Source organism: Botryllus schlosseri, chromosome 1, assembly GCF_051294905.1.
Source record: "Botryllus schlosseri isolate E-star chromosome 1, Bs_hap1, whole genome shotgun sequence".
Taxonomy (NCBI): Eukaryota; Metazoa; Chordata; class Ascidiacea; order Stolidobranchia; family Styelidae; genus Botryllus; species Botryllus schlosseri.
The window spans coordinates 11,240,267-11,258,826 of NC_137236.1; the positions used below are offsets into that span (position 1 = coordinate 11,240,267).

Genomic DNA, 18,560 nt, shown 5'->3' on the forward strand with positions numbered 1-18,560 from the left:
AAACGCTAATGCGAAACCATTATATGCCGGCTACATTGAGACTGGAATAGTAGCACAAAATATAATTAAAATATCCGTAATGACACTACGTTTACATATAAATCTCTTGTTCTCCTGACAATCCATACGCAAGACAAACGCGAGAACAATAGCCACTTTATTTAACCATCCAATTATCGTACCTTTGCAGGTACGTTATTTTCAAATAACGGTGATGCTATAGAATAGAATCTCTATGATCCGATTTATAATGTAATGTAACATAATATCACCTGCATAGGCTTGGTAATAACGTAGTCAAGTGAAAAACAAAGGCATGGATTTAGAGGTAGCTTTATGGAATCATTTGATTGGTCCGGCCAGCGAGCGATCTGAATGTTTCAATCCTGCACGCGACCACAGTTGAGTTTGACACACCTGCTCTATAATAACTATATTGTAGCACTGCGTGATAGTATACTAATTACGCAGTGCATCATTATCCCACGAAATTCTCTCGCATGACCGACTGTAACACTTATGAGTCCGTCTCGTTTCAGGTATAGGCACATTTTGACACATCTACGTGAACGTAGGCTTGCATATATCCAGCCATATTTGTATCGCCTATAATGACTGTAACTTGAGACTTCACAGGCCAGGGTTCAGGCCTGTAGAAGTTAAGTAACGAGACAGCCATAACCGACAATACTGGTTGGAGTTGGAGTTAATCTAATAGCCTACTTCGCAAACGCAACAAGACTCAAATCACCCGCATCAAGTCACATTTTAACATGTGATGGAGTTGACTTGTAACTTAAGTATATATAGGCTACTATTCAATATTCCATGATGTATGTGTTTGTACTGGCCATATGGCCATTACAGTATCAGTTTGTTAATACTAAATTTAACCCGGCGGAAATTCATTTTTTCTGCGTAAGTGTTAGCACCGCCCGACGTGTCACCAGCAAATATATAGTCATAACATTCTTAACAAAGCTGCACCTTTTCTCTCACCTTCAAGTTAAAGTGCCCCAAAATACCTTTGCCCCTAATGTTCATAACGCAGCCCCTCTTCGTCAGTTCAATGTCGTGATTGGTTGTGGTGGTCACTTTGAGAACCTGAATATTATTCAAATTAGTAGCAGAAGATTCTTAGTTGTACATCATGATGAAGAGTACCGATCAGAGGTGGCAGAACTGCGGCTCGCAAGCCGCATGTGGCTCTCTGAACCCATTGTTGCGACTATTAAATGATTGCAAATATGTGCATGCTATTCCCCATCTTGTTAGGAGATTCAATGTGATGCATATATAGCCTAATATAACTTCTTAACAATATGCCGACAAAAATAAGTACCAAATTACTGTGAAGTGCAGCACTATAAAGACTATGTTAGGCATTTGGGATGCCAACACGTCATGATACTGTGACCTCTGGTCTGGGTTAGCATTGTGCGCTCTGTACTACACGAGGAATGTGGTACAACACAGTCATAACGTGTCAACAAAGCAATTTCAGCGCGATTTCAGATAGGGGAGTGGCAGAAGAGAGGGATCTTGCGAATAAAGAACTTGGATACGAAAGTGAATTAAGGTTAAATGACGGTTACCAAAATTTTATGAGGGAAATTTCAGGCACTCTTTAGCGCCCGCTAGCGGATTTTCAAAAAGGCTATAACACATGGCCTGTCAATATGACGTAACACTCGCAAAGCATTGTGCATCGCCTGTATACGGGAATGGAGAGGAACATAGGGCATAAATTAGGCCCTCTCTAATGTGAGCTCTGGTGATTGCTACTTTCTAGGGTCTGAAATAGATTTCTTCACGGGCCGGATTAAATCGTATGGTGGGCCGTGTCTGGCCTGTCGGGATTGTATTTGACAGCCCTGCCATACTGTTTGGTAGTTGCGCCTCTCTGGCTGTGTGTTGTAACCAGGACCAATACAACATTTTTTCAGCCCCTTATGCCCAAAAAGCACTGATCTTGGGCCTACCGTAGGGTAATCTATGAAACTTCTTGGGCACTTACTATATGCATGTGGTTGTTAAATTTTATGAATGAATTCTCTCGATAATATAGATTCTTCATTATATTAGGCTAATATAAAATGCACCAGCAGGTTGCAAATCCGGCGATTTCCAATCTTTCATGGTCGCGACCTCATTTCCAATTTGAAAATGTTCCGTGGCTCTACTCAAAATTTGATAAGCTGACCACGGTCTATTTTGGAAGCTGATTACGTCCAACATCTTCGCGATCCTCGAATAAAGGCAAAACAACCCCAAGACTTGGAATCACAGTCAGTGACTGAAGCATCCAATCTGCCTTCACGAACTCTAGGAATACACCGTTACCTTATAATTGTGATTGCAATTAGACTTTCTTTCAGCAAATTGTGGTTATTTATATTAATTTTTTATTGCATTTTTTGCGAGGGCGATGCCTGGCCCCTATATTAATAACAATATACGTTGCATTAACTCGCGCGCAGCGCGAAGAAAAATTTCGGATAGCATCAATCTACTTGAAAATAATATTATTTATGTTGATTTACGAAAAACTTTTGAGCCTACTTCAAGCCTTCCAAATTCTGGACATTAAGGCATATTTTAGAATTTCCCTCGGAACGCACTTTTTACAGTGATATTCCAGACATGTCCGGGAAACTCCGGACGTATGGCAACCCTAGGCTAAATGTCATATGCATATAAGCAAGGCTTGATATAACAGGTTCATCGAAATCTAGCCACCCACGTCGGGAGCATACTGCAAAGTTGTTACCTTCAAAACTTCAGATTACCTAACAAAAATAAAAATGTAGAATAAATTCAAAAAAGTAGCTTACACACCTGAATGTGACTCGAAACGTGTTTTGCAATGACATGCAGGTCATTATCGTCAATGTTGCATTTGCCCAAATTCAAAGCTTCGAGACGTCCACTTCGTGCAATCAATGATCCAACGACGTGAGCTTGATCACGACTAAGTGACAATGCTGACACGTCGATCACGGAAAGACTTTTCATCAGGTTTCTGTTTTGAGATTCGTAAATCAAGGTGTAGCATTCCATACGAGTGAAACTATCCGTTGTCTTCTCCAATTGCGGAAGAATAGATCGAGATAGAACCTGCTGTTTTTTCGTCTGATCTGCAACTGTAACGTAAAAATAATTTATGAAAGGGAATAATGAGTATAGGAAGATGTATATATGTTCAACCTGATATTTTAAGAGCTATGCTTAATGTTAAGAAGACTCGACAGAATACATCCTTGAACCTTGATATATCGCTATATTACAATAGTCTCAAAACCGCAGAGTAAATATTTGTACTTGATGATAAATTGTAGGATAACTTGAAATAATATTTGCGTAAGTCTGAAATCATATGATATACCAATATATCTCATCTAGTCAGTGTTGGGATCAAGTCAGTACCTTCGAGTCACGAGTCATCTCGAGTCATTGCACATTTTGACTCGAGTCAAGTCAAGTAAATTCGATTTTCAAAGGTGACTCGAGTCAGGTCAAGTCACTCGTTTTTTGGAAGTGACTCGAGTCAAGTCAAGTCAAGTCAAGTCGAGTCACGAGTCAAGTCACAATTCAAGACAAATTGAATTTTCGAAGTGTCAGTGACGATTCAAAGTCATTACATTTTGCTAGCTGTGTGAAAAACAGAATAATTTGTCATTTATCTTGCATCAAATAACTGATATAAAGCTTAATATGCATGCAAGAAGGCGTCTATCACACACACGTAGAACCGCAAATATAATAAGCGACTAACTGTATAGCTATGCTACAGTATGTTATAATATCAGCCAATAGGCTCGAATACGAAGCCTCGAGGAGTTGTAACAAATTGATATGAATTTGAATCTTTAAAGTGGGTTGGTAAAGGTGATCACTGCGCAATGTTAGCACTGAGCCGTCCAAGAAACATAGATATGTTAATTGCTATTGTATTCTTATTCTTATTCCACTACTACTATACTACTACGACAGCGTAAGCGTAACCTGTGATCTTTTCGTCTGTCGTCAATATATTTGTGATGCAATAATAGAGGATCATTCAAACGTACATTCAGTGAATGCCTGGTTACCTTCACAAGTGACACAAGCGTATTGCGAACAATACGAACATATGCACAAAATACATTGATTTGATTGATACCGTTTACTTGATGACTTGAAATTGACTCGTAAATTTTGGTCCGAGTCACGAGTCAATCCGCATTTTTGAAGCGCCGAGTCAAGTCAAGTCAAGTCATTTTTGCAAAGTGACTCGAGTCAAGTCAAGTCATACGAAAAAGTGACTCGAGTCTGACTCGAGTCAAGTCATGACTCGAGTCATCCCAACACTGCATCTAGTATAAGGTGATATCTGACCTTCGTGAAGATCATTCTTTGATTTGGAGAAGACAATTCCCGTAACGAATCGTCGGACTACTGACCAACGATTGTCGCGTTGATATCTGACATCGAATCGCGTGAATTCATAATATTCCATTTCGGATGCAAAACTGGCAGCAAGAAATTCCTGAATACTTTGATGGCAAAAAAAGAACTTGAAGGTGCCTTCCATTAAATGACGGCTGAGAAGATTGTTTCCCGGAACTTTTGTCATCAGATCTTTAACTTCTTCTGCTGAAAGTCCGACTTTTGCCAAGTCGGCATCGTAAAATATGAGTTTCCCTTCCTCCATTCCTTGATATGCCATTGCTTTCAATTTGTTGATTACAGCAGCAATTTGTTTCCGATTTCTGATGTTTTCTACGCTTTGAAGATTTGATATGATCCTGCTGTACAATTCCGTGATTGTTGTGGGAGGATCTCTGCACGGGTCCCTTCCCATCACAATAGCAGTTAAAATTAGGAAAACGGGTACGGACACCAATTGCAGTAAACGTGGTGACATGGTTTCGATTTTTTCCCATAGTTCTTTGCCGTTTTTTCCGAGCAGAAAAATAAATAGTATTCGGGCATCTTCACTGGTGAGACCATTCAAAGCGATGATTATCTGAGGTCGGGCCAACGCCGGCAACTCCGAGATCTTATATTCACGTGAAGCTATGAATATTTTGACATGACGAAGAATATTTCGAGCTAGAATGTTGTACATAATTGTCGAGGTACTTGCTCGTTCGTATTTCTTAATCTTTCGAAGGCGTCTTCGGTCAAAATCCCATGTTGCTTGATCTAGCCCATCAAAAATCAAAATGGATCTAGTTTGGTGACCAAGCAACCATTCGTATGCCTGATCTTCTTCAGCTTCGCTTTGATATAGACCACTGAATAGAAAGTGGGATGGTTTGATAGATTTTTCCTCTTCGATATCCTTCAATTCGACATAGTGGACCATTTCCATTTGTTTGTAATTGTCCTTTTTCCTTTCTTGGCTAAGAGCTTGGAGAGCTATTCTTCGCGTAAGAGTCGTTTTCCCCGATCCCGCCGATGCAACTATAGCAGTAAAACCAATCTCGTCATCTGGCACTAAATCTTGGAGATTCCATATTGATGCCATAAAATGGTCCGCATCGATCACTTTGTTATCATTTTGTTGCTGAGGTTGAAACCCGACTTCCTTGGTAAACTGATTATAGAAATCTTCCTGTCTTGATGCGTTATTTCTAGCGTTGTCATCCGAATATTCCGTTCCAATGTGACCTTTGTAATAGTCTCCGACGTCGATCTTCAGCATCTGGGGGTAAACCGCAAAGTTCGGTTCATGAAGCTTTTCGTACTCAAAGTCGACGAGTAGATTGACTGATGTAATTTTTTTGGTATGGTCGTTGACGGTCTTTATCAGATATTCTTCAGCGACTTCTGCAACACATATAGTTATAGAACGCTGGAGTTAGGAGGGATATATAGGGAGGATATGTATGCCTATCTACTAGTGCGGAGCATGGACCGGAGCCGGATTGGATATCCGGCCGGATTTTTTCAAATTTGGTCGGACCGGATCGGAGCCGGATCAATACTTTTTCTGATACGGCCGGATCAGTACTTTTTTGATAAGGCCAGAATCTTTATGGATAAGCATGACGTTTGTAACTAAATAACTACCAACAAACAACACGCAAGTAACCGCCAAGCAAGTGCGAAAAAGGAACGAGCCATATTTTTCAATTCACGGAACCACCGTACCGCGTTGGGCGGGATTTCCGGCAGGACTTTTTCATTTTTGGCGGAGCCGGATCAGTACTTTTTCCTGATACGACCGGAGCCGGATCGGAGCCGGACCAGAGAATTGGCGAACCGGATCGGAGCCGGACCAGAGAATGTGTCGATCCGCTCCGCACTACTACCTACAGATAACAAGAGCACCTACTATATGTTCGAAAATTCTGATTATTATTGACTTAATTCATTATTAAAACGACATCATCGTACTCCAGTTGGTGGTGAAGTTACTTGTTCTCTCTGTTAAAGTTGATGACATTGGAGTGACATCCCAATATCCTAAAAGAATATGTACACGATATTTAGTCATGCAAAAACAATGGACAGTACAAAATAATACGGGTTTGTGCGAAACTTTAACGACTTCAGGTAATTTGCAATTAACTCTGAATTACTATCGATTGATTAGAAAATTACAGGTTCTTGTAGCCAATCGCAGATAATTTTGATTTCACATTGAAATATTACAGTAAAATATTTGGACACCATTTTAGAGCAACATTCATTTTTATATGCAGACATAGATGTTTCTCTGATAAAGATAAAATTAAACTCAAAATATTGTAAAAAGGTGTCTTACTATACAAACCTTGGTTTGTACAACTTCCTTCGACAGGGCAGTAAATCGTTTCAATCCCACCAGCGTAAATATTGATAGATGGTGGTTTCTTTTCGCTTCCGGGACATGGTGTACTGTACCTTTCATCGATTCCTGATGTATATACGAAGTAATATTAAGAGTAGTTTTATATATTTATATCTACCACTAAATACGGAAACCACCACAACTTCATATACTTTCACTCAGTGGCGGCTCGTGACAATATCGGGTGGTGGGGCAATGGCTGCGAGCGACTTTTATCAACATGACGTCACAATGGCGTTTTCCAATGTAAAAAAAGTAACTTTATGATGTCACATGAATTTCCCAACAACAGTGATTTTAACGTAGGTGCCGCGAGAGGTTTGCCGGAGAGCCATGACTTGAAGTGTGGTAACAAAAGTTTTATTCATTTTTTTTTAAATCAAAGGAATATTTTATAAAATGTAGGTGAACTAAGAATCGTCCCTGTGCCACGAATCAATTATCAGGTCATCCTTAGTAGCATGCGTTATGATTTCATGGTAGAGTAAGAGATTACGCAAATCGATAGGCCCTAATTTTTCTAAGCCCGTCCGAAAGTGTTTCGTACACGATCCTGGTGTGTTACGACCACTGAGCTGGTGGTTACGACCAGGTGATAGGCAACGATTGGATCAGTGGACTGGACAACTTAGACCTCTAATTTTCGCTCAAAAGGCAACTGCGTAAACTACGTACGGAGCAAAGATTCAATACGATTCATGTTCGCACTTGACTTGACCTGACTAATTCCAATGACTAGAACTCGAGAGATTGCGTAAGCCTAACTGGAAAGGTCAACGAGTTCGGACACATACGCAATTGTTATCTCATAGATTGGGTCTGTCATATTGAATCCAGAACATCAATTTGAATGGTCTTTGAAAAACTAAGGACAGCAGCCTCGGAACTTCGGTCTCGGAACAACATAGGACATTTTGGCCTTGAAACTGGAGACTGTGACACAACACATATGGCTTACTGTCTATAAGTCTGCTGCGAAATCGCCGTTGGAAAATATATTAATCAATAAATACATGAATGAAAGCCGTAAACTTAGTATACTGTTACAAGAAATCAACGAGAAGTAGCATACGCAATCTCATAATCCATCCCGGCATGGTACACTGTCAAAATCAATACAAACAGACGAACACCGAACTTTGAGTAAAATAGATCGAGGAATAGGCTGATCCAATGATCAGCTGTTAGCCGACATCGAAAATGAAATAGCTATCGCATTTGACAGGGGACTGTAAGCAAATGGTTTGAAGGCCACAATTTCACAGTGAAATGGACGTTGGCGAACACAAAATTATGTGAATATTGAATGCAAACCGAGAATCTTAGTTAGCTGTTTCATGCGATCATCGAGATATGCCATTGGAAATATCATCACCGATCTCGTTATGGAACGCAGACTAGATTAGCACAGACCGACGCCGGCTTTTGCGAGAGAGCCGCAATGATGTACCTAGGCTAAGTATCAGATCAGCGCGCATCTCTACCATACTCGACCTCGAAAACGAAATAACTGCCTCAATCATTGAGTGTCAACTTTAAGACTTGGCACCGCGTTCGATACTAAAATCAAGACATACCGTGCAAAAGCTCATGACAGATCTAGGTATGGAACATCGTTAAAATCAATAGAGACCAATAACGGCTTTTGCGTAAATCTGTTAGCGATAAATGAAGAGTCAGCTCTCACTCGACTTTGGAAACGAAATTACTACCAACATAGTTCAGCGACAAACTTAAAACTTGTTACAGCGGTCGATACTAACATTAAGACTTACCGTGCCAAATGTCATGACCGATCTCGGTATGAAACATCGTCAAAATCAATGGACATCAATACCGGCTTTTGAGTAAAATCTGTTTGCTGTACAATGTACATGATAGATCAGCACACACTGAACTTCGGGAACGAAATTACTACCCTTATTTTTAAGTAGCAAGCCTGAAACTTGTAGCAGTGGTAAATACTACCTTCACAACATATCATACCAAGTTTCAAGAATTATCATGGTGCGAAACACCGTCAAAATCGACCTATACCAGCAAAGGTCGACTCAACGCATATTGCGGTAACCGAGTTCAGATATAGATACGATTGTTACATCACACCTTAGGGGCAACCAGACATATTTGCCCCGGTTGCTCGGCCATTTTACGAATAGGAGAGAGTAAATCACCGTTTCTTTATTGTGCGCGGCTTTGAGAGAATAGATAGTGAAAGCTTGTTATGAGCGCTACCGGGGCAAGCCCCGGCTAGGCATTCACAAAGCGAAACACACAGAAGATAATTCGATTTTCGCAGAGACTTCGCTATGTATGGGCATTTGCAAGCGAAAGCACAAGAAGAACGCGGGTTTCGCTGTGATCTCGGTATATATTGAGCGCTGTGCGTCTATAAATGGTTAAATTGTTATTGAACAGAATTTTAGGTGGGGCAATGCCCCAGTTGCCCTAGAGGGCGAGCCGCCACTGCTTTCATTACAGTTTGGTAAAGATTTTAAGCTAAAACCGAATCTCAATGCCTTTCCTTCAAATAATTGCTAAAACGCCTTCAAATTTATATCTCGTATCAAATACTATAGTTCAGTGCTTTTCAACCTGTGTGACGGTTCGCACTGGTGCGAATGAAATAAAATTCAGTGCGAATGACGAAGGTGATGCGAATAGTGCGAATGAAAATCCGGATCAAGTGCAAATGACGAAGGTGGTGCGAATGGTGCGAATGAAAATCTGGATCAAGTGCGAATGAAAATCGTGATTAATTGATAACTTTTCTGACGTGGAATAATTCGAATAAACCTAATAGGAAATTTAAGACCAGTGTAACTTTTGCAGTTGCGACGCAATTGTAAAAACTTAATACGACGCACGACTAATCGTAGCTCTCGTAAGCCGCAGTAAATTAATATTCATGCACTATAATTATTACGTAACCAAAAGCCGGGTCTGGTAGCTGGTGTCGTGGCAGTATAGAGATCTCTACAATCTCTATAGTGGCAGACATACAGTATATCAGCCCGTCTCAGCCTTCGACAGGCTGAAAAAATGACATCAAATTGACTTTCTGCTTTCTTTCGCTAAACATTCATAATATTTTCGTAATAACTGTGCGATTAGCGCGAGGCACGAGGATAGTAGTAAATAACATCATTACAGACTCGCATTTGCAAGTTACTGTAACAACGCAAATATAAACCCTTCAAGGGCTATTAAAGTATCGACCGCAAAGGGTATAATTTTGGGTCGACACGGTGCCAGAGCTATCTGTTAATAGGTATGTAAAATTTATTTAATTTATTGCAAAAAAACCTGCGCTCGTTTTTACATATCCAAGATCACTTTGTTGGGTACTGTAGCCAATAATCGAGACAAGCTATAAATATGGCTTTATCATGAGAATTCATGATAAGATTTGTCCGACTGTTTTTTTCTTGAAAACATGGTCAAAGACCGTTGCGATGAACTAGTGTAGGGTGTGCGACGAGCGAGATCAGGCCTATGAGACTCATTCATTTCGACGCCAACCCCTTTTGCGTCGGGACACATGACGACGTAAAGTTTTGGCGAACAAACCGCTGATAAAATGCGGCGCTAAAAACATAAGCAGTCTAAAAATGACCGATGGTGGATGGCCAAACCTTTCGAAATGGATTGGATATGATGCTCCGTTGTCGGCACGGAATAGTCCCGTTATTGCAATCTGAGTAGACAGTAGTACAACCGCGATAGGCAGAGGAATTTAATTCGCCCTAATTTGGAATAGAGTGCGTCAGACATGTTTTGTAGAGCTGTGTTGAGTAGAATCGTGGCGTGCACGTTCTGTATGTCATACATGCCCGTAAAATCGTAGCATACAACTGTAATATTAAAAATAAATTCATTTGTATGGGTGAGGCTCGGGTCGCGAGATGCCACAAAAACCCAGATTTTGGTGGTATTCTAAAAGCTGCTTTACCGTTATTAAACTGTCATGAATTCTCAAGTTAGATAGAGTAGATAGAGTAGAGTAGAACACAAAGTATCGTGAGTTATTTGCTTTTCTCATAAACTTGCGAGACAGAAGTGTGAGCAACGTATCATCAGATAGCGAGCGCTAATGTTCCTACTCTCCTTGATCGTTTTGCACCTTATTTTTCAAAGGCATAAGGCAAAAGCTTCAACACAAACATGTGTGCTTTTCATTCTTTCGACAAACTACAAACTGGAGCCTCACGGGACCTTCGTGTCAGCTCTCAAAAACGATTTCTGCCAGCAAGCATTTTTCACTCGCGAAAAATACGCAATATTTTGGATAGGAGTGCAACACAGATTTTAAGACCTGGCCATCCAAGCACTGGTAGACGTCCTTGTGCAAATTCCCAACAACATTGTTTGGCCGAGAAGGCTTTAAGTGAAATATTTGAAAGCAAAACGAGCAAAAAAAGTTGCCTTTTTAATGAGACACTTGATAGCTTCAGCTACATAGTAGCCAATTTTGATGCACATCTGAACGACATATTGTTAAGTAGGCCTATCTTCATCTTCGTTTTGTATAAAAATTTTCGACTAGTTTGTGCGAATGAAATTTATTTTACAAAAAAAGTGCGAACGGAGCTCAAAAAGGTTGAAAAGCACTGCTATAGTTCAATACGAGATAGAGGAGTTATTTTTTTTTAAATAATTGTGAAAATGGGACATTGTGGCGCTTGTCACCTTATCGGTCTGGTGCGCCACGACAGAAATGAGGCGATAGAAGTTCCGGCCGTACGAGAAGGTTATATTTGGTGAACTCAAATTTCAAGTTCAAGCAAAATCAATCAAATATGCTCGGTGCCAATCGTATTTTGGGCATGCGAGGAGGAAGTGATCCCCATTCTCGGGTACCAGGCATAAGTCACACAAAGAGGAGTTAATAATACATTTGTGATAGCAGTGTTTCTACATGTAAATTTTGATGATTAAAAATCCTGACTGACTAAACTAGCAACCGCACATGAATAATATTAGGTATAGATGCCACCTATTAGATCAGGGGTGGGCAAACTACGGCCCGCATGCGGCTCTCCACACCGTTCTGTGAGGTGCGGGAGAGTCTAAAGAAACTTATTAAAATATTGATAAGATGCGTACTAAAAATCGAATAGGGACTTGATTAAATTTTGTCTTAGTAGATTTCACCATGATAATTCTAAAGCAGCGGTTCTTAAACTGGGGGACGCACCCTCCTTGGGGGCGTGAAAGCATCTGAAAGGGGCGCGTCGCTGAGCTCGACTAAAAAAATTTTCGCGCTCTGCGCGACTTACATCACACTAGTCATTGTTGCTATGTATTTAGTCTTAATTTCGTATTTAAAAATCTCTCATCCATAATCGTAAACTTCCATGCCATCAAACGATCCGTTAGGTTTGCTAGCATCCTGATTGTGTTTTGTGAAATGGTGATATGGGGTGCGCGAAATCTTAAACCATCATAAGGGGGGGGGGGGGGGCGTGTCCTAAAAAGTTTGAGAACCACTGTTCCAAGTTAAATACTTCCTATATTATCCTTTATGTTTAATTTTCGGCGCGACAGCCCCATCTCAAGCCCCACGCAGTTTGAAAGGAATCATCTGTTAAACATCACAGAATTTCTAAACGAGATTGACCTAATTCGGATTGTGGTGATTGTTGTGATTGTATAAGTGCTGATTACTGTAATTAGTTTACTTTGCTCTGTTCATTCCTTTCGTACCTCAGTTGCTTATATCTGTGTTGTCGAGTGCATGTCCTAGTTCCGTGAAGTTGATTGTAGCTGAATTTCAGTTAATAAAAACCTAGAAAGCTGTCAAGCAGTTTCGTCTTCGTCTACCTACGCTTTCCTCGAAAGGTCACCACAATTTTATTAACTGCTATTTACACAATCGACCCTTGAATGACTTTCTCTCAAGAGAAGTATATCCGCGTGCCGGTTCTAGATTTATTACCGAGCTCTCAAGACTCTTCGAAAGTATTCAACCACTGGGACAAAATGTTGTCGAGCTTTATATCGGCTGCAGAGTCTTCTTTGCCATCGACCAGCAGCACGGACACTGGACAAGAATCTAGCAGTGGCCGTCCCGGGGCAGTTCTCGATAAGTTGGCTATTTTGATTGGTTATGTATCGCCAAGCGTGTACGCTTTGATCGAAGATCATGGCACGTTCGAATCTGCCATGGCACACCTAACCAAGTTATATCGGAAGAAAAAGAACATCATATATGCTCGACATTTACTCGCAACTGCTAAGCAAGACTCTGGTGAGACCGTCGCTGATTTCTCACAAAAGTTGATCGCTCTGTCTCGTGATTGCAATTTTGAAGCTGTTAATGCAGAAGTCCATAAAATGGAGGCCGTGCGAGATGCCCTAATTACTGGCTTGCGGTCCTCTGCCATTAGATTGCGTCTTCTCGAACATGATGAGTTAACACTCGAAAAAGCCATGCAGATAGCAGACTCTCTTGAACGGGCGCAAGCGTTTTCCTCGTCCTATGAAATATCGCCTCCTACCGCCAACATGGTACCGGGAAATCAGGAAATGCAGAAGACTTCACATACGCCTGATCAATCGCCTATGTTGTCCTGCAGCTCTGAATTGGCTGCATTACAGAAGTCTCCTGAAAAAAAGAAGTGCTTATTTTGCGGCGGTTTCCATACGATGCTTCGCAAGTTTTGTCCAGCCCGAAACAGCGAATGCTCGAGATGTGGCCGACGGGGTCACTTTGCCAAAGTCTGCAAATTCAATTTGGCTTCGCTAGCCGGTGTACCCGGTTCTTTGAGGCGTTCGACGTTGGAAGTTTTTGTTGCTGAGAGATTGGTCAAAGTACTTGTAGATTCGGGGGCATACGAATGCTACATTAGCTCATCATTCGCCAAAATTCTCAATCTCGCTCTTACTCCTCGGGATTGCACTATTACCCTTGCATCAAAGTCATCTTCTGCTCGAGTTATTGGTCACGCATACGCGACACTTCGTATTGAAGATAAAGATTACGGCGCAACTCAATTTTGCGTCGTTGATGAACTGTGCGCCGACGTAATTATCGGTTTGGAATTCCTCAAACAGCATAAGAGAGTTATATTTGAATTCGGTGGGCCGAAGGGAGATCTCGTAATAGGACGCAAGCATTGTGCCGTAGCTGCCGCTAAAGTGATTGATCCGCCTGAAATATTCAAGTTTGTCGACCCAGCTGTAAAGCCTGTAGCTGTGAAGTCGAGAAAGTACAGCTCAGAGGATCGATCTTTCGTACGGAGCGAGGTGTCAAAGCTCCTGGATGAAGGCGTTATAGAGAAGTCGGTATCTCCCTGGCGAGCTCAAGTTTTGGTAACCAAGGGCCCTCGACATAAGAAAAGGTTAGTGATTGATTACTCGCGGACGATAAATCGATACACCCCTTTGGATGCTTATCCGCTACCAAAAATTGATGACATTGTCAATGAAGTTGCAAAAGGTGTTGTTTATAGCACGATCGATCTCAAGTCTGCCTATCACCAGGTGTCTCTCTCTGCGGCCGACCGACCCTTCACAGCTTTTGAAGCTGATGGTTGTCTGTATCAATTTCGTCGCCTACTCTTCGGCATCACCATTGGGGTCGCTGCATTTCAGCGGTTCATTGATAAATTTATAGCGGACAACCACTTGAAAGGCACAATAGCTTACTTGGATAATGTAACTATATACGGAAGGAATCAGAAGGAACACAATGAGAGGCTCTCTTCGTTCATGTCCGCCGCTGATTCAACAGGTCTGACTCTAAATAAAAATAAATGTGCGTTTGGGGTTTCGAAGCTCTCACTGCTCGGCCATCTGATATCCCACAATGATATTCGACCCGATCCGGATCATTTGCGACCCTTAACGCAAACGCCGGCTCCAAGCGATACTCGTAGTCTGAAGCGCTGTTTGGGCATGTTTTCGTACTATTCAAAATGGATTCCGTCCTTTTCCGACAAAGTGAAGCCCCTATGTGAAAATGTCGTGATTTAATTATTTCAGTGCGTGTAGTTGGTAGATTCGTTCTCTGTATGCGTAGGATTATAGTATTTATATTTTATCTACACATAGTAGAACATGAATCCTATCATGGTTTTGATGGATTCCGTCCTTTTCCGACAAAGTGAAGCCCCTATGTGAAAATGTCGTGTTCCCCTTGCTTGAAAAACAGAGAAACGCGTTTGAAACGTTAAAACAGAATCTACTTCGTGCCTGTTTGAGCTGCATCTATGATGACGAACCGTTTCAAGTTGAATGCGATGCTTCCGAAGTTGCGATCGCCTCTATTTTAAGCCAAAAGGGCAGGCCTGTTGCGTTCATGTCTCGAACGCTATCAAAATGCGAAATGAAATACCCCGCTGTAGAAAAGGAAGCTTTGGCCATTGTCGAGTCTCTTCGAAAATGGGATTATCTCTTGAACCGAAATGAATTTAAATTGATAACGGACCAAAAGGCATTATCTTTCATATTTAGAAAAGACCATCCGAGTAAGATTAAAAATGCAAAGCTCACTCTGTGGAAACTCGAGTTAAGTCCGCTAAAGTATCAAATAATTCACCGCCCTGGATCCGAGAATATCGGACCTGATACTTTGTCTCGGGTTTGTTGCTCGTCCCCAGGCCAGCCACACATGAGCCTTCAAGAGATCCATGAAGCGCTGAGTCACCCTGGAATTCGACGACTTGATTACTTTGTCCGATCCAAGAATCTACCTTTTTCTATGGAGGACGTTAAAAGAACTTGTGCTAATTGTCAAATATGTGCTAAATTGAAACCTCGGTTCTTCATGTCTAATGAAACGAACAAGTTGATAAAAGCTACTCGACCATGGGAACGTATTAGCATCGATTTCAAAGGTCCCGTTGATGGACCCAGAAAGTTTGTACTTGTTATTATTGACGAGTACAGTCGCTTCCCATTTGCTTATCCTTGTCGCGACATGACGTCGTCAACGGTCGTCAATTGTCTCTCATCCTTGTTTTCGCTTGTCGGTGTACCGGAATATGTACACAGTGACAGGGGTGCCTCATTTCTATCTAAGGAAATCACCGATTTCTTGACACGCAAGCGTATTGCCACCAGCAAGTCGACTCCTTATCACCCCACAGGCAATTCGCAATGCGAGAGGCTTAATCAGACTTTGTGGAAATCCGTCAAGTTGCTTTTGGAAAGTCGGAGATTGCCGGAGAGACATTGGGAATCGGTTTTGCCGGATGCTCTGCATTCCATCCGGTCGCTCTTATGCACGGCAACTAATTGTTCTCCTCATGACAGGTTCTTCAAGTTTGAAAGGAGATCCATGTTGGGCGACTCCATCCCCGACTGGCTTCTTCATGGCGGCACCGTACTTCTACGAAATTTTGTGCGGAACAAAGGCGACCCCCTCGTTAATGAGGTAGAACTATTGGATGCCAACCCTAAATACGCCTTAATACGTTACAGAAACGGCGTAGAATCAACGGTTTCCGTTAAAGATCTCGCACCCTACCCTGTTTCTACAAAGTCTTCTGAGGCGCTTGAAAGAAAGGAAAAAGAGTTTTCCTCTGTCTGCGATACAACGGAGCCGTCATCCGATGAACTTACCACCTCGTCCAGCAGCGAAAAAGATGGCGTTGCTAGTAAAACATTTCCTCCGCGTCGCGACGAAGTAGTGGAGCCCAGTAGCAGCGCAGATGTCGAGGAACCTCCACTGCGTCGATCCACGCGCATAAGGCGCGCTCCCGAACGTTACGGGCAAGGGACCTCGTAAAAGCTAGTCCCTATTTTCTTGGTGGGGGTGAATGTGGTGATTGTTGTGATTGTATAAGTGCTGATTACTGTAATTAGTTTACTTTGCTCTGTTCATTCCTTTCGTACCTCAGTTGCTTATATCTGTGTTGTCGAGTGCATGTCCTAGTTCCGTGAAGTTGATTGTAGCTGAATTTCAGTTAATAAAAACCTAGAAAGCTGTCAAGCAGTTTCGTCTTCGTCTACCTACGCTTTCCTCGAAAGGTCACCACACGGATCACAAGTGTGATTTCAGATTGGCCACTCAAGTTTTAATTATTTCAGTGCGTGTAGTTGGTAGATTCGTTCTCTGTATGCGTAGGATTATAGTATTTATATTTTATCTACACATAGTAGAACATGAATCCTATCATGGTTTTGATGCTGTCGGCATTGTGTGTACTGGAACTGAACCAAAAGTGGAATTAGTAAATCTGTTAATAGATCGCTGCCCACAGATTCAAATTTAAATCCTGTTCTAAGAATCGGGACAACCGACTTTCATCTTTAATAATATAAGCAAATTTATTTTATCCATGTCCGCACTAAAATCAAATACCAATATTGCGTTTTGGTTTATAATCTCAATTTTATATAGTGCGGCGCGCGCATTGATTCAGACGTTGAATGCGGCCCGCGAGCTCAAAAGTTTGCCCACCCCTGTATTAGATAGTAGACTTCACTAAAGATGGTGCGGGATAATTTTTCTTGCAATAAACAAATCAAATCATTGACACACCGTGTAAAAATTTTTTATTCAACACTTTGTGCTTCGAAATTTTGAGATAATATGTATGAGTTGTTGTGTAGTTGGACAATCTGGTTCCAGAACATGTCGATCGATTTTAAGAAAGAAAAGAAAGTAGGTGGATACATTCATAAGATCATAAGATACATGATCGACATTAATTTTGAAAATCGGTTTGGCACATATAATACATACTGTATGCTATCTCCAGTGTAAACAATTTATCACGAAAACCATACCCGTTATTGTTAGAATAGGTACGTTGTGATTGGGAGGATGGATTGTCGCAACAGAAAAGCTTATTATCTACCTTGAATGTCTGTAAAAGCAGACGTGATGATCGACTTAGTCAGCGTTGATACTCGGGTAGAAGTATCCGTAACAGCGCATATCGCTAGTTAATTATATGTATAAATCGGGGTAGCTGGATAGCGTAGCGGTATAAACCGCAGCTGTAACCAATGGGTTGCGGGTTCGAGTCCGGCCGAGGTCGACTCCAGAATTCCTACCTAAGTGTTGGAGGTTCATTGTGGCTCCTCCTCGCCATATCGTCAGTGTAAGCGGTGTCTTATAAAAGCCTGGAAATGGGCCGTGCTACAAGTCGGTAGCTACGACATATAAATGACGAAATTTGGCCTGGTGTAAATGAAGTTGACAAACACCGTGAATATCGCAAACATAAATCATCGAGGTTTCCGGGACACGTCAGGAGTACTTTGAGTGGAAAAAGCTAATGAAAGTATCAAAAAGGTACAGAAATTTCTAAAAGTCAATTTTGTCTGGGAGACGCAAATATTCTGCAATCATTCAGAGATTGATCTTGGTGACAATCGCAATATGACTAATGACACTGACTTCTAAAATATCCTCAGATACCGTGACACGGGGCCTGTTTCATGAGGTTTGAATGACAATTTACAAATAAAAGAGAATCAAATGAAAACCACTTAAAAAACTTAAAAAGGGAGTTTATTTCTTAAAGAACCTGTTGAAGAAACAGTTGGAAGTAGTCTACAAGAGCATACGAGCAAAGTAGTGCAAGAAGGCAAATTATACTGTCGTTCCCCAAAAATGGAGTAGTAGCCTACTTCGCTACTCTAAAGTGCTGCAGAATAGTATCATTGGTGTCCATCTTTATGCACTAATTTATACCAATAACAATCCATTTTTTCAACCAGTTTTCGAATGAAAATAAAACATATATACTACGGATGGTACAAACCCCTAAAAGGTTCAGGTTCG

At 41.3% G+C, this 18,560-nt stretch overlaps 1 protein-coding gene across 1 annotated transcript; it reads right to left on the reverse strand.

Moving 5' to 3' along the window:
- Positions 1-939: 939 nt before the first annotated feature.
- Positions 940-5,852, reverse strand: LOC145441072 (NACHT, LRR and PYD domains-containing protein 1 homolog). The gene is made up of 3 exons (XM_080318852.1): positions 4,378-5,852; positions 2,839-3,143; positions 940-1,104 (listed from the first exon to the last, which is right to left on the reverse strand). The coding sequence occupies exons 1-3, from the start codon at positions 5,687-5,689 to the stop codon at positions 973-975; spliced, it is 1,749 nt and encodes a 582-aa protein (XP_080174978.1). The 5' UTR covers positions 5,690-5,852; the 3' UTR covers positions 940-972.
- Between the last annotated feature and the right edge of the window lie 12,708 nt (positions 5,853-18,560).

Bases quoted from the DNA above. Each gene is read 5' to 3' on its own strand.
- LOC145441072 (XM_080318852.1), bottom strand. From the start codon at position 5,689: ATGCTGAAGATCGACGTCGGAGACTATTACAAAGGTCACATTGGAACG. The intron at 3,144-4,377 runs GTCAGATATCAC...TTTACGTTACAG, and splicing joins AAAGAATGATCTTCACGAAG to TTGCAGATCAGACGAAAAAA. The intron at 1,105-2,838 runs GTGTGTAAGCTA...AATAATATTCAG, and splicing joins ACGTTTCGAGTCACATTCAG to GTTCTCAAAGTGACCACCAC.